This window comes from Pinus tabuliformis, chromosome 1_1, assembly GCF_031772625.1.
Source record: "Pinus tabuliformis cultivar Carrire ecotype Pingquan chromosome 1_1, CPIR1, whole genome shotgun sequence".
NCBI lineage: Eukaryota > Viridiplantae > Streptophyta > Pinopsida > Pinales > Pinaceae > Pinus > Pinus tabuliformis.
In genome coordinates, this window is record NC_142297.1 from 188,492,430 (window position 1) to 188,508,826 (window position 16,397).

Here is a 16,397-nt window from a genome sequence, read left to right on the forward strand (position 1 = left end):
GGCTATAGAGGGCAAGATATGATCTCCATTTTATTTGCAGGTCAAAGAAAAATTTCAAAAAGGAAGCTTGTAATATTTCGATCTGGGTTTTGAAAATCTTACGAAAGATCGTGGGAAAAATTTTTTAGGGCCTAGAGGCCCTGCACTGGCCATCTCCAGCTCTCGACCCCCTCTCTTTCCTCTCGGCCCTCACCTCCTTATTTCTCTGAGCTCATTTCCTTCCCCTCTATCCTCTCAGCCTAACTCACCACCTCCCTTGCTCCTCCTTTCTTCCTCTCGACCTAGGTCGCGGCCTCCCTTGCTCCTCCTTTCTCCCTCTCGGCCTAGCTCACGACCTCCCTTATCCCTCTAGCTCCTACCCTCGGCTCCCCTGCTCCTTCGTTCTCCCTCTCCCTCACGATATCCTCCCTTCCCGTTGCCTCTTCTCCCTCACTTCCTCTCGGCCATCTCCCTTACAACCTCCCTCACTTCCCCTCGGCCTCCCTCCTTACAGCCTCCCTCATCTCCCTTATCCCTCAGCCTTATCCTCCTTTCCTCCCTCAACCCTTGGTCCCCTACCTCCTCGGCCCTCACCCTCAAGCCTCTCGACCCTAAGCTCCCTATTGGCCTCCTTCCCCGTGTTGGCCATCTCCATCTCTCGGCCTCATGTTCTTTCCTTCTCGGCCCTCATCCTTGCATCCTCTCTTCCTTCACCCTCTTTCACCAATTTTTTTCACTAATTTTTTCCCTAAAATTTCCAAAGAATTTTGACAAAAAATCCCTAAAACATTTAACAAAAATTTAACAAAAAAATTTCTCAAAACAAAATTCTTTCTGGATCTAAAGATCTTCAGTGATTTGGGAAGCTTATCTCCAAGGAACTTCAAGCCCCTAAGGGTTGACCAATGCACATCCTCTAAACCCTTACCCCATTTCATTGATCTGATTGAGAGCGAGACTAATACTGGCATAGAGTTTCAGTTCATTGAATTTTGACAAACAAATTTAGTTTGCATCTTTTACTCGAGTACATTTCAGAAATAGAATTATCTTCAGAAACTTTTGCATGGTAATTGACAAATTTCTGAATATTGTTTCACTACTTTTTCAATAATTTATTTCTAAATTTTAAGATCGAATGCATCACTAGATTGGAAATTGTTAAACCCAAAAATTTTCTGAATTGTTAGTTATCAGTTAGTCATGTGAAGTTTCTGTTGTTACACATAGGAAAAAAATCTAAATCTTGAATGGTTATATGATCACTGGTTTAAAATAAATTGTTCGCATTGCCATTTGTTTTAAGAGAAGATTACTAGAACTGATATTTCAGAGTTTGCACCTAATTGTTGTGATATGAGTTTAAACACTTAATTTAATTCCTGAAGTGCATTTGTTTTTACATGCTCATTCAAGTAAGACTAATTTAGTTTTACTTATGCATCTAATGATCTCTGATTGAGTACCTCATACAAATGGATTTCTGAATATAAAGTATTTTATTTCTAGCAATTTACATTGGTTTCCTATTGTGTTTTCAGTAATTACTTGTGCAGGCTTCATATTTTACATTGTTGGTATAAGTATTTGTTTTCACATTAAGATCATTTTTCTAAGCCTTAAGTTAAACAACACTCACGACATACCTCAAAATAACTCATATTTTAGGCCCTCCTTTCGCCATTGAGGAATCAAACTTAGAGCAGGCATCTAATTAAAATTAACCAAGTCCCTGCATTCACAGTTTTAAGTTTTGCATTTGCATATAAGATAGTTGAATCATTTAGTAACAGTTTCCCATCCATTACTTGGCCTTTATTTCATTCGCAAGATAGTTGACTCCACAAGGCATTGGTATCATTTTCCTCAAATCAAATTGAATCCTTCAAAATCTTGCACAATCTAAACAAGTATTGGTTGCTTAACTGTGTCTCCCAGATTGGTTGGTTCCCAATTAATCTTCCCTCATTCCATTTCCATAAGGTCTACCCCCCTTAGTCTGCTATTGGGAGATAACTCAAATGGAGAGATTGGGGATCAGGGTGACAACCCCTGATCTGAGTCGTTGTTGCGGTGCCTAGGCATTATGTGCAACAACAACCCCTAATATTAATGTTGCTCTCAATAACATGAAATACTTATGAAAAAATCTTGTTGAGTGCCTTATCTTGATCCTCGATTTCCCAAGTCTATGTCTTCAATCATTTTCTAAATTGTTTCCTCTTCCATGAGATCATTAGGGGTATAATTCACTAAAACTTTGTAGTTGGAGGTAACTCAGTGGGAACTTTACTTGAGATTACTAACCATATTCTTTAACATTAAGCATTCAACTTCTAAAAATTGGATTTTTCATTTTGGTTGCACAAGGGTGTCCACGACCATTGCATTTTAGGATATGCATTGAAGTTTTTAATTATGTGCCTTAGTTGTCACCAAGAATATAGATATCTTGTTACCATTGATAAAAATATTCATACTAGCACAATATTGAATGCATTTCTTGAATTTACATGTAATCCATATTCTAAATCTTCCACATATGCCCAAAGAGTAGACAATAAATGCCTAAAAAAACAATTCCAATATGGTGGGCTACACCTTTTCAATAATAAGCACATTGAGTATTCACGAACAAGTCAAAATGCCAACCCAAGAGAGAAAATACACCACAGGTCGGAGATAACATACCACATATAGGAGAACAAACTAGTTGTTGGCAACCAATCCAAGTTTCTTGTAAACTTTGTATTCCACTTGAGCATCCCATACCACTCAGGAAGCTTATTCATCATGCAACACCATTTGACCTTCCTAGTTGGGCATGACCATCAACCACTTGTATTATTGGGAATATGCCTAATCAACATAACCAAAACCAAGCTAGGAACCTTCAATTGTGTGAAATGTCACCGTGCAAGTTTCACCATATGAAATGTTTGCATCATCACCAACCAACCATACACAACCTATTTTCACGTCCCCTGAACGGAGCATACTTAAGAAACTAATTTCTCAATGTGAGACCATGTTATCATCCATCTAGATTGATATGTGATACTCAATTATTGGGAATATGCCTAATCAACATAACCAAAACCAAGCTAGGAACCTTCAATTGTGTGAAATGTCACCGTGCAAGTTTCACCATATGAAATGTTTGCATCATCACCAACCAACCATACACAACCTATTTTCACGTCCCCTGAACTGAGCATACTTAAGAAACTAATTTCCCAATGTAAGACCATGTTATCATCCATCTAGATTGATATGTGATACTCAATTAAGATCATGCCCCTCCATCATTAAGTGTTCACATATCCTTAATGTATTGATCAACAAAGTTTCCTTACCATGGAAAACACACAATTTATCACAAATTTCCAAGTCGCACCATCCTCCATTGAAGCCCACTATGTAACACCTTATTGGTCTTCCATCCTATGTGACAAGACATCCTTAGTTCTCTTATCCTACATGATAGTATATCATCTTAATTGTCTCATAAGTCACCAAAAATATATCACTAAGGCTACCAAATTTGAAGAATGGTACTTTGGTCCACCTTAAGGTAAAGGGGCTTGCAAGTGTTAGGAAACTCTCATATAAAAGGGGGAAGCTTGAAAAATGCTAAGCCAATGCAAGTTGTTAGTCATTCACCAAGAGTGTAAAGGAGCCCTATGATTGTGTAGTTCAAGGTTAGCACATTCGGGTGAACTACATTGGCTAAGTGAGAAGAAAAAGAAGATAGGACTTGCAAGAGGTAGGCACGTGGTTGCTTCAAGGGTTAGATTGCGCACATCTATTGGATAATATGAAGAAGGCAATATTTCCTTAGATTAATTATACATTTGTAGGAGAGTTGCAGGCATGAGGCTACAACTCCCTCATTGTGTATTTGCGACATTCTTCATATAATAAAGTTAAGGCATCTACCTTGGGTGCCACATATATATGTGTGTGTTGTGGACTCTTTATGATTGTTGGATACAACTCCTTACATTACTGTACATTGGTTGAGAGTAAAACATATTGCTAGGATTTCTTAGAGGCCATAGTTGAAAGTATGCTTACTATTGAATGGAGTTAGTTGAGTAAGACTTAGTTGCACTGGACATATTGTAGCTTAAGGAAAAGTTATGGGCAAACCTTAAGTAAAGTGGCATTATTTAGTTGTAATAGGTGCACGTTGGCCAAGCCCCTACAGTGGAGGCAAGACACTGTTGCACGACGTCAACTGCTAAAACAAACTTCAGAAAAACTCAAGTTTGCAACAACAAAAAATTCAAGTAGACTACAAGTCCATAACTTTTCCCTTCTTGAAATCGTTCAAAACTTGGAAAATGGAATTCAAAGCCTCCCTCAACAAGAGTCTAATTAGATTTAAATGGAATAACTAAAGAGCCTTATTTCCAATGTTGTGAACGAGGGGCTCCAAACAAACACCAAAACATAACACCTAACCAAGATAGTAACCATGAGAGACTAATCCAAAACAACTAAGAAAATACAAAGAATTGTCAATAGAGTTCAAAAGTGAACGCTTCCCAAAATTCTAGTTGAACCAGAGTCGACCATCACCGATTCTCCTCATTGGACAAAGCATTTGTGCTCTAATCCATAATCCCACATTTTTCCTCCTACATATACACTCTACAAGGTTCAATTTATTGGCTAAACATAAATTATAGCATGTGTGGCGATGTCATAAGGGTGATGCACATTGAATCCTACCTCCATCTAGTTATACTATGATAGTATGGATGTCTTGACATATTTTGCTTAATGAGCTTGATATGTGGCACTACGCATAGTTGACATTAGACATGAACCTAGAGGATAACTTGGAAATAAATTCCCCTTTTTCCTTAGCCTCCCCTCATTCAATCTAAAGGCTTTATTGGCAAGGGTGTACCATTTAGACCCCTTAGGACATTGATAGCATTAAACTAAAGAGTATCCTTTTTTATTCTTGCAATGAAGTAGGCTACCTTACTATCAAATGAGATTTTATGATTGTTTATGAGATTAATAATTATATTTGAATTACCACTAAAAATCATTGTCCTCACTCTAGTCATATTTATAGAAATAAGTCACTCCACAAGAAAATATGCTTAATTTTGAGTTGTACGTGGTTGTCCCTTAAACTATTTATAAGATAGATTTCATTTCTCACAGATATAAATGATGAGCCATTACACTTGCCACCAATGTATGATTTCACTTTTAATAAAACCTTATATTATAATTAATAAATTCAGTAAATTCACGTGATTAAAATATAATTTATAAAAGGAAATTTCATTTTTATTATAATGATTTAAAAATATATATATATATTAAATTATAAAATTAAACAACATAAATAAAATGAACGTTATCATTTTAAAAAATACTAATTAAAATTTTTATTAAATTCTTAATTAATCTAATTTTAATTTTTAATTTCGAATAATTAATTTTAAATATTATAAAAACTCTAATTATATAATATAATAAATTTTTAAAAATCCCATAAATTTCATCTAATAAATATAAACTTATGAATATGAATATTAATATTAATAAAAAATAAAATATTATAATTATAATTATAAATGTAATATTCATTAATTTATAAATATTAATATTAATAAACAGTAAAATAAAATATTATAATTATGAATATAATATTTATAAATTTACACTTATAATTAGGTATAAGCCTAATTATAGATGAGTGCAGCAGCCTCTTGGACCTATGGGACCGTGGCATAGACATGTGAGTCTGTATCTTTATATTCCTGCTCCCATGAATTTGAGGCCCCTCTTTGTGCCATTTTTCTGACAAAATTTTCAGGCTGGAACAAATGCTAGCTCATTCTTAAATCAGAAGTGAATGCACACATGGGTTCCACTATGGTGTTATGACCATTTCTAACACTCTGATTGTATGCATCTTGATCAAATTTTGGAAGAGCATTCTTCCCGGCTAGAGAGACCCAGCTTTCCGAGTTGTAAGGATGACCTGTTTGATCAGCTTCTCTGGGGAGCTTTCTGTATCTCTTGGCTATTCCCAATCCTTCATTTCAATGTAAGTAATAATTGAAAATCACCCCATGACTGCAAGTAAAATTGAAAATCACCCCATGCCTACAAAACATGGAAGCTATTGGCCGATAACCATCTCGGAACTGGGTATTATAATATCCCGTGGCCATGTTAATGTAATAAAGGCTAATTGTGCTGCACTCGAAGTCATGTTACTGTAACAAAGACTAATTATGCTAAGTTGGCATAGCCATTAAAAGCCTGTATTTGCACAAGATCACATGGAGGAGCAGGATAGGTGAAACAACACACTAGTTTAATTCCAACGATAAGTATGTTTTACATTCAGATTTTGCCTGCTACATTCATATTTTGTCTGCTCTACAAAAAGGTGTGCTTTAGGCCTAATTATGCATGAGTGCAGCATCCTCTTGGACCAATGGGACCGTGGCATAGACAAATGAATCTGTATCTCTATGTTCTTGCTCCTATGAATTTGAGGCCCCTCCTTGTGCTATTTTTCCAACAAATGAGACGAATAACCTCCAATTTTCAGGTTGAAACAAATGCTGGCTCATTCTCAAATAAGTGAATGCACACATGGCTTCCACTGTGGTGTTGTGACCATCTTCTGGCAGTCGGAGATTGGCATTTCTAACGATCTGATTGTATGCATCTTGATCAAATCTTGGAATAGCATTCTCCCCGGCTAGAGTGATCCTTTAAACCTTCATCAACATTTCAACTATTTCTGTTGAAAATAGATTCCATTATCTGAACGAAGACTACATTAAACAAGCAAACTATGGAAATCAAATATATCTCGTGCCATATATTTAACCTTAATGCATACTGCACCTGGTAACAAGCTTCCTTAAACTAAAAAAAATAACTCGTTAGGCTTGCTGTATATGGAGCAGTTGCAGGGCTTACAACTAGAAAACAAGACTGTAAACTTAAAACAAACAAGTGAAAGAAGGCTACATTAAACAAGCAAACCATGGAATTCAAATGTATCTCCTGGCATATTAACCTTAATTCACACTGCACCTGGTAACAAGCTTCCTTAAACTAACACGAAATAACTCGTTAGGCTTACTGTATATGGAGCAGTTGCACGGTTTACAACTAGAAAACAAGACTATGAACTTAAAACAAACAACAGAACGAGACCCATTAAACCTTTGTTACCAAAGACAACCATTTGAGTCTTGACCATGTAAGATAGTACACTCATAATGTAAATAAATTGTAATGGTCTGTTCCCTCTCTTGAGTGTGCCCAATAGCTATGGTTAATTTCAAAATCCTTGAAAAAGTAGGGTCTGTATGTAGCCTTCCGATTGACAAGCTTGCATCTACAAAAATGAGAAGCACAAATTAACTAGTTTGGATATCCTATTTGTTTTGATGGCAGGTTACTGGGGTTTTCATGAATCAAATCTTCTGACACAATAATGCTATCCTTTCTACGAAAAAAAGGTGTACTGCTATGGATCGTTGACACGTAGTGTTCAACACTCCCTTTATCCATGTCAAAGAGCAAAAAATCAACTCAGACAAAACCAAAAAATCAAGTCACAAAACAAAATGATTTCTCACAATAAATAGAGTTGAAGCTGTATGAGCATCGACTTCACTAAAGGGATCATCGGCCAACTGAATCCTCTATTTTTGTCCTCCACCCATATTCAATTCTCTCTCCCCAGCCTCTGTTATGTCTCCATGAGCAAAGCTCTCTATATCCTGGTCTAATGTACAATCTTTTATTGCCTTCATGTACTGAATTTTGTCCATTGGTTTCCCATAGAATATGTTATCTTTGACAGTCCCACTCTGAATCCAAGCTGTTTGTGGCAAGTAGGCAACACTACCATATACTTGAACCTGCACGCAGTGCAATCAAAAAGTTTATGGAAGAACTTCTATATAAATATATGTGCCACAAAACAAACTATAGAAAGCAAAGAAACTGCATCTAAAATTTTGTCGAACTATTAAATGGTTAGTGCTGCTCAAGAATAGTTTATGTTCAACTTACATCTCCTGAAATTTTTGGGATTTCTCCAACAATTGTATATAGCCGAGCAGATTTCACTAATCCCACTGAGCCACAAATTGCTACCTTTTCTCCCTTTTTTAATTTGCAGATTTATTCCCTTCAATGTTAGTTTTTGCAGTGAAGACTCCCGGTCCCAACTGAATATACCTTGAAGAATTTCGATGATATACTGGGATCCAGCGAGTGCTTTCCTCACAACAACATCTTGTCTCAGCTCAGCATCTTGTAATAACTTGTCCAGACGATCTAGGAAGACTTTAACTTGAATTAATATAGCCAAAACGTCAGCTAGCATTCTCACTGGCTCTTGCATGACATGGAATATTGCAAGACTGTAAATATGGACATGGCAGTTAACAGTGGATCACCTATGATAGCACACCCTACAAAAACCATAGATGCAGTAATGATGGGTGACATCAAGTAGAGTATGGTGCCATGTGTTCTATTAACCTGTGCAGAAAACAACAATTTGAGCTCGACAACTCAAAGATTTTCTATGAACTCTTTGAATTTTTCTTCCCATGCTTGTAATTTGATTATTTTCATGCTATTGAGAGTTTCATATGTTATTCTGTGTCGTTCATCTTATGTAGTCATGAGCTCAGCTTGGCACTTCTGGAGCAATTTTGATAATCAAAGCACATCTTCTAGGATCCCTTTCGGCTTAATAGCGGACTTGTCAACCATTTGAAGAACAATGGAGGTTTGCCTTGACATCCTTTGAAGATTTAAATTCTCCATGATGTCTTTCGTCATGACATTGATGGCTCCTCCCAAATAAATATAACTGTACTCTGGGATGAGTGTTTCTCTATGCAAACATCTACAACAGGTCATGGAGCAATTCTCCCAGATAGAACTGGATCTGCATCTGCCTAGCGGATTACTGGTTGCTATATCAGAAACAAGAGCATTAGATCTGTTATCTCATCTATAAATGTTGCTAGATGTGAGCTGCAGGAAAGTGAAGCTAAGTGAGCAGAGGGTAAACTGCTTCATGTAGTTGGGCGCTGGCATCCTTGGTCAATAAAAATAACATGAATCAGTAATTTGGCTGGTATACTGTATGCATACTTGATTTAACTAATTATCAAACGCATCATACACATTATTCATATATACCCCGGCTTTGAGATGGTACAGTTACTTTGGTTTATTTTCATTTAGATAAATGTAAAGATTTTCATGTAAATATTCGTTCTATCAAATAACAATTAATAACAACGCCATATATAATTTCCAGTATTATGACTACCCCTTACAATGATAAATCTTCCTTCTCATTGCACAAACCGCTGCTGCTTGGTTGGCTTTTCCGGCTTCTTCTTGCTTGGCTTTTCACGTAACTAGCACGCTTGCCTTTAGTAGTCCGCGAAGCTCGTCCCCCTGTTACTCTCACAAAGGACACTCTAATTTGGGACATCCAGAGACATCGAGCTCCTCCAACCACGTACACTGTTCAACACCTTCCACTTCTTCTAGCTCCAAGCACCTAGAAACATCTAGCACTCTAAGCCTTGTCAACTGCTCCAACCCCCTTATGACCTTCACCTTCACACAATCAAATGCGCTAAACACCTCCAAAGAGTTCAACGTTTCCATCCTCGGCAGCTCTTCCAGCTCTGAGCACCCACCAACATCGAGCTCCCGAAGCTTTGTACACTGCTCCAACCCCCTTATGCCCTTCAGCTTCACACAACGACATGCGCAAAACTCCTCCAAAGAAGTCAACGTTTCCATCTTCGGCAGCTCTTCGAGCTCTGTGCAATCACCAACATTGAGCTCCCGAAGCTTTGTACACTGCTCCAACCCCCTTATGCCCTTCAGCTTCACACAACCACCCGCGCGAAACTCCTCCAAAGAGGTCAACGTTTCCATCCTCGGCAGCTCTTCGAGCTCTGTGCAATCACCAACATCGAGCTCCCGAAGCTTTGTACAATGCTCCAACCCCCTTATGCCCTTCAGCTTCACACAATCACCTGCGCGAAACTCCTACAAAGAGGTCAACGTTTCCATCCTCGGCAGCTCTTCCAGCTCTGAGCACCCACCAACATCGAGCTCCCGAAGCTTTGTACACTGCTCCAACCCCCTTATGCCCTTCAGCTTCACACAATCACCTGCGCGAAACTCCTCCAAAGAGGTCAACGTTTCCATCCTCGGCAGCTCTTCCAGCTCTGAGCACCCACCAACATCGAGCTCCCGAAGCTTTGTACACTGCTCCAACCCCCTTATGCCCTTCAGCTTCACACAACGACATGCGCAAAACTCCTCCAAAGAAGTCAACGTTTCCATCTTCGGCAGCTCTTCGAGCTCTGTGCAATCACCAACATTGAGCTCCCGAAGCTTTGTACACTGCTCCAACCCCCTTATGCCCTTCAGCGTCACACAACCACCTGCGCGAAACTCCTCCAAAGAGGTCAACGTTTCCATCCTCGGCAGCTCTTCGAGCTCTGTGCAATCACCAACATCGAGCTCCCGAAGCTTTGTACAATGCTCCAACCCCCTTATGCCCTTCAGCTTCACACAATCACCTGCGCGAAACTCCTACAAAGAGGTCAACGTTTCCATCCTCGGCAGCTCTTCCAGCTCTGAGCACCCACCAACATCGAGCTCCCGAAGCTTTGTACACTGCTCCAACCCCCTTATGCCCTTCAGCTTCACACAATCACCTGCGCGAAACTCCTCCAAAGAGGTCAACGTTTCCATCCTCGGCAGCTCTTCCAGCTCTGAGCACCCACCAACATCGAGCTCCCGAAGCTTTGTACACTGCTCCAACCCCCTTATGCCCTTCAGCTTCACACAACGACATGCGCAAAACTCCTCCAAAGAAGTCAACGTTTCCATCTTCGGCAGCTCTTCGAGCTCTGTGCAATCACCAACATTGAGCTCCCGAAGCTTTGTACACTGCTCCAACCCCCTTATGCCCTTCAGCTTCACACAACCACCTGCGCGAAACTCCTCCAAAGAGGTCAACGTTTCCATCCTCGGCAGCTCTTCGAGCTCTGTGCAATCACCAACATCGAGCTCCCGAAGCTTTGTACAATGCTCCAACCCCCTTATGCCCTTCAGCTTCACACAATCACCTGCGCGAAACTCCTCCAAAGAGGTCAACGTTTCCATCCTCGGCAGCTCTTCCAGCTCTGAGCACCCACCAACATCGAGCTCCCGAAGCTTTGTACACTGCTCCAACCCCCTTATGCCCTTCAGCTTCACACAACGACATGCGCGAATCTCCTCCAAAGAGGTCAACGTTTCCATCCTCGGCAGCTCTTCCAGCTCTGAGCACCCACCAACATCTACCGAAGCTTTGTACACTGCTCCAACCCCCTTATGCCCTTCAGCTTCACACAACGACATGCGCAAAACTCCTCCAAAGAAGTCAACGTTTCCATCTTCGGCAGCTCTTCGAGCTCTGTGCAATCACCAACATTGAGCTCCCGAAGCTTTGTACACTGCTCCAACCCCCTTATGCCCTTCAGCTTCACACAACCACCTGCGCGAAACTCCTCCAAAGAGGTCAACGTTTCCATCCTCGGCAGCTCTTCGAGCTCTGTGCAATCACCAACATCGAGCTCCCGAAGCTTTGTACAATGCTCCAACCCCCTTATGCCCTTCAGCTTCACACAATCACCTGCGCGAAACTCCTCCAAAGAGGTCAACGTTTCCATCCTCGGCAGCTCTTCCAGCTCTGAGCACCCACCAACATCGAGCTCCCGAAGCTTTGTACACTGCTCCAACCCCCTTATGCCCTTCAGCGTCACACAATCACCTGCCCGAAACTCCTCCAAAGAGGTCAACGTTTCCATCCTCGGCAGCTCTTCCAGCTCTGAGCACCCACCAACATCGAGCTCCCGAAGCTTTGTACACTGCTCCAACCCCCTTATGCCCTTCAGCTTCACACAACGACATGCGCGAATCTCCTCCAAAGAGGTCAACGTTTCCATCCTCGGCAGCTCTTCCAGCTCTGAGCACCCACCAACATCTAGCTCCCGAAGCTTTGTACACTGCTCCAACCCCCTTATGCCCTTCAGCTTCACACAACGACATGCGCGAATCTCCTCCAAAGAGGTCAACGTTTCCATCCTCGGCAGCTCTTCCAGCTCTGAGCACCCACCAACATCGAGCTCCCGAAGCTTTGTACACTGCTCCAACTCCCTTATGCCCTTCAGCTTCACACAACGACATGCGCGAATCTCCTCCAAAGAGGTCAACGTTTCCATCCTCGGCAGCTCTTCCAGCTCTGTGCAATCACCAACATCGAGCTCCCGAAGCTTTGTACAATGCTCCAACCCCCTTATGCCCTTCAGCTTCACAAAACGACATGCGCAAAACTCCTCCAAAGAAGTCAACGTTTCCATCCTCGGCAGCTCTTCGATCTCTGAGCAATCACCAACATTGACCAGCCGAAGCTTTGTACACTGCTCCAACCCCCTTATGCCCTTCAGCTTCACACAACCAAATGCGTGAAACTCCTCCAAAGAGGTCAATGTTTCCATGCTTAGCGCTTCCAGCTCACAGCACCATCTGACATTTAGCAGCCGAAGCTTCCGTGTATGCTCCAATCCAGATATGCTCTTCAGTTTCATACAACTGTCTGTTATCAACTCCTCCAAAAATTCTGCCAGCTGCAAAGGTACCTGCAAATATTCAAGGTTCAACAACAAGAAAGATATTAGAGAACTGTTGGCGGTTCAATCTCCAAAAAAAGACATTTGATATCTATTGAGACGTTGTGGCACGATATTAATATCGCCTACACATACCAATATAACACAACAAATTTCTAATTACCTGTGATTGGTTTTCAGTTTGCCACAATGTATTGAGATCGCTCTCAGACACATCTAGATGCCTTAGATTTTTCACGGACACCCAGGAAGGCAAAGAAGAGTATGGACAGTTTCTCCAACGCAACCATAAGATGCGTTCCATATCTGGCGACTTCACCATCCCCAAAATGCGCTCCATAACATCATATTCAGTATCAATAATTCGCAACCTCATCGTGCCAATACGGCCCAAGACATCATCACTATAGTTATTATAATCACTTCGATCCATCTTAAGTCCCCGCACCATTAGCTGACCCTTTTTGAAAAACGATCGTCAAAAAAGACGATGAATTAAAAAGATGGTTATTTTTGGAAAGTACCATGAACTAAAAACCGATCCAAACTTTTATGAATTGAACAACTAATCTATAAATTGATTGATTTACTGAACACTTACAGATGGTTGCTGCGATAAATAATCAATAACGTCCTCTGTCCAACGCCAAAGACGAAAAGGCGACGTTTTCTCCCCGATTTCTCTTCCCATATCTTGCAGATGGTCATGCATATGGATCAAATTCGAACTGTCCACTTCCACGAGACATCTATCCTGTAGATTTTGAAAACCCCGCCTTCCTTTCCAGCCTGATGCATTCCATATGTTTATGGCTGTATCTCTGTTTTGTCCACTGAGAAAACATGCGATGTCTAGGAATATCTGTTGTTCCTGGAGATCGAGGGCATCGTAACTTATTTGAAGTCTTCCCTTTACCTCACTGGGAAGACTCCCCAGTTCGTCTTCCCACTCTGATTCCTCTTCTTTCCCATAAAGATGTGCCCCTATCACTTTCAATGATAAGGGCAATCCATTACAATATTCTACGAACCTATCTGTAAGATCTTGAAACAAGTGAGGCGGATTGGCTTGGTTGAAGGCATAGGAGCAGAAGAGCTCTCGCGAGTATTCTGCGTTAAGCCCAGTCAACATATAAATTGATGGTATTGCCACTCTTGCTGTTATGAGAACATCCTTATTTCTAGATGTAATCAATATTAAACTCCCAGCAAGGAAATCAAGGGCTTCAAGTGGCAAAAATGCTCTGACCTGATCTTCATGATCTACGTCATCTAAAACTATTAAAGCTTTAGAAGATTCGAGATGCTTTGTGGGCATCTCTTTACCTGCATCAAGACCGTCTACTGGATTATGGGATCGAGTCAAAGACTTAGAAGGTTTGAGATGCTCAATGAGCATCCCTTTACCTTCATCAACAGTGTGTATTGGCTTATCGATTCGAGCCAAATCCTTCAAAAGTTGTGTCTGCAGCAAAGTTAAAGACCCATCTTTGATGTCAGATAAAAAGCAGGATTTAGGATAATCTGATTTCTTCCTATTGAAGAACTGTTTTGCTAACGTTGATTTTCCTACTCCACCTAACCCTGTGATCCCCACGATCTGAGGTTTTCCGCTTTGCGGTTGCTGCAACAGGACTGTATTCTCAAAGTCTGACATCTTGTCATCCAAACCTGTTGGATATTCGGCCACGTACAGGTCTGGTTTTTGTTCTTTCACCATTTTCGACAAACATTCAACTACCTTGTCCAGCAGCTCCAAACCCAACTCCTCGCTGGTTATTGACAAGAAAATAAACAAAACTAGTGAGAAAAACGTTTATGTCTATTTATCAAAAATAAAATACTGCCATATCGAGAAAGTCAAGGCTGAGTTCTCACCCATTGCGCACCTCCAACTCGAAACCGTGATTGTCTGCAACCCTAGAAAGTGCTTTTCTCCAATTTTCGATGGTGTTGGAGTCATGTCGCGGCGTCCCATTATCATTTGTCTTCTCTGACAGTTGTTTTAGGTTTTCAGCATACTTTCCCTTCCTCCACCTAAGGTCAGCAGGCGTGACACCGTAAAACACAGGGACAATGGGAGTATTTGACTGCAACATCCATACGAGTTCATCTAAGCACCAACGTGATTCAGCGTAATTAGGAGAGAAGATCGCCACATGGACGGTGGCAGTTTTAATAGCATGTTCTATTTGATCAACGAAATTGTATCCGGGTTGCATTTCAGGTTGATCCAGAAATGCCCTCAAACCTTTGTCGTGAAGACGAAGGTAGAGAGACCTGGCGAAGGTTTTCTTGACATCAACACCTCTATGGTTGATGAAAACGTGGTACGACTGAGAAGCGGTGGAGACGGAGGCAACGGTGGAGGCGGATGCACTCATTGCGGCGGTGGAGTCGCATGGATCGGTGGAGCTGGATGCTCCCACCGCGGCGCTGGAGGCGGAGGCAGCGGTGGAGGAGGATGCGGCGCTCGAAGTGGATGCAACCAGTACAGCAGTGGAGGCGCATGGATCGGTGGAATAGTATGCACCCACTTCCGCGGTGGTGGCGCAGGCAGCGGTAGAGGATGCTGTAGTGGATGCGAATGAACCCACTTCCGCGGTGGAGGTGGAGGCAACGGTAGAGGATGCTGCAGTGGAGGCGGATGCAGCTGTGGAGGCGCATGGATAGTTGGAGCAGGATGTGGACGATGCGGCGCTGGAGGCGGATGTGCCCAATACAGCAATGGTGTCGCATGGATCGGTGGAGTAGGATGCACCCACTTCTGCGGTGGAGACGGATGCAGCAGTGGAGGCGCATGGATAGGTGGAACAGGATGCACCCACTGCAGCGGTGGAGGAAAAGGCAGCGGTGGAGGAGGATGCGGCGTTGGCGGAGGCGCATGGATCGTTGCAGCAGGGTGCACCCACTTCTGCGGTGGAAGGGGAGGCAAGGGTGCAGCAAGATGAACCCATTGCAGTGTTGGATGTGGTGGCAACTGTGGAGGAGGATGCAGCGGTTTGCCAATTGGTAAATAGAAATGCGAAGAGATAGTCGACACAAATTTGAAGGGATGAAAATGAATCAGGGGTTTCGAAAAGCCTGAATCGTCTCGTGTGCACATATATGCGTCTAACCTTGGAACAAGCCCTTCACCGTGGTTAATGCGCGGTTATGCACCCACTGCATCTCTGTCGCTTCCTTGGTCGCGTGGGGCCTGGCTTCGCTGTGTCTTTGATTTCGTTGGTTTCCCAATATCATAATATACTGGAATTTGGATTTTCAATTGGAATTTTTGGCCACCTCGATTTGCGTACTCGTCCGCTTTCAACGACTAAGATACTGGAATTTGGATTTTCAATAGGAATTTTGGCCACCTCGATTTGCGTACTACTCTGCTTAGTTAGAATTGGAATTTCAAAACAAACTCATTTCTCAAATTTGATGAGTGTCACATATATTTCACCCGTTTTAACATTTCGAAGGACTCATCTTTACAGTATTGCAAATCTTTTAAATATATTTGATAGGCAAATCACCGAGACGACCCAGTGTATACGTTCACCTCCCACCTTTTCCCAACCTGCGTCCGTTTGGTATTCATGTATGTTATGCTATTGTAACTGATAGTAAGCACTATACATAATGCTATGTTCATGTTGAAATAGTATACATGTGAATAAAGTAGTTTAAGGAGTCGATATGTTC

General features: G+C 41.6%; 2 protein-coding genes across 5 annotated transcripts; both read right to left on the reverse strand.

Annotated features, from left to right (window-relative positions):
• Positions 1 to 6,330: 6,330 nt before the first annotated feature.
• Positions 6,331 to 10,108, reverse strand: LOC149212168 (uncharacterized). 3 transcript variants are annotated; one of them, XM_089391750.1, is made up of 4 exons: positions 9,342 to 10,108; positions 8,056 to 8,459; positions 7,617 to 7,901; positions 6,331 to 6,743 (listed from the first exon to the last, which is right to left on the reverse strand). In XM_089391750.1, the coding sequence occupies exon 1, from the start codon at positions 9,955 to 9,957 to the stop codon at positions 9,475 to 9,477; it is 483 nt and encodes a 160-aa protein (XP_089247876.1). In that variant the 5' UTR covers positions 9,958 to 10,108; the 3' UTR covers positions 6,331 to 6,743; positions 7,617 to 7,901; positions 8,056 to 8,459; positions 9,342 to 9,474. The 3 variants fall into 3 exon arrangements, with proteins under 3 accessions (XP_089247876.1, XP_089247875.1, XP_089247877.1); XM_089391749.1 differs by having other exon boundaries at positions 6,331 to 7,901; XM_089391751.1 differs by lacking the exons at positions 6,331 to 6,743; positions 7,617 to 7,901; positions 8,056 to 8,459 and adding an exon at positions 8,467 to 9,097.
• Positions 10,109 to 11,360: 1,252 nt separating this feature from the next.
• Positions 11,361 to 15,793, reverse strand: LOC149212169 (disease resistance protein ADR2-like). 2 transcript variants are annotated; one of them, XM_089391748.1, is made up of 4 exons: positions 14,586 to 15,793; positions 13,309 to 14,479; positions 12,871 to 13,161; positions 11,361 to 12,716 (listed from the first exon to the last, which is right to left on the reverse strand). In XM_089391748.1, exons 1-4 carry the CDS (start codon positions 15,662 to 15,664, stop codon positions 11,376 to 11,378), a joined length of 3,882 nt encoding a protein of 1,293 aa, XP_089247874.1. In that variant the 5' UTR covers positions 15,665 to 15,793; the 3' UTR covers positions 11,361 to 11,375. The 2 variants fall into 2 exon arrangements, with proteins under 2 accessions (XP_089247874.1, XP_089247873.1); XM_089391747.1 differs by having other exon boundaries at positions 12,871 to 13,167.
• Between the last annotated feature and the right edge of the window lie 604 nt (positions 15,794 to 16,397).

What these genes read in the sequence shown, in the direction of transcription:
- LOC149212168 (XM_089391750.1), bottom strand. Translation starts at nt 9,957, where the DNA reads ATGGAAACGTTGACCTCTTTGGAGGAGTTTCGCGCGGGTGGTTGTGTG.
- LOC149212169 (XM_089391747.1), bottom strand. Translation starts at nt 15,664, where the DNA reads ATGGGTTCATCTTGCTGCACCCTTGCCTCCCCTTCCACCGCAGAAGTG. An exon ending in GAGTTGGAGGTGCGCAATGG is followed by an intron (nt 14,480 to 14,585) that starts GTGAGAACTCAG and finishes GTCAATAACCAG; the next exon opens with CGAGGAGTTGGGTTTGGAGC. An exon ending in AAACTGAAAACCAATCACAG is followed by an intron (nt 12,717 to 12,870) that starts GTAATTAGAAAT and finishes GAATATTTGCAG; the next exon opens with GTACCTTTGCAGCTGGCAGA.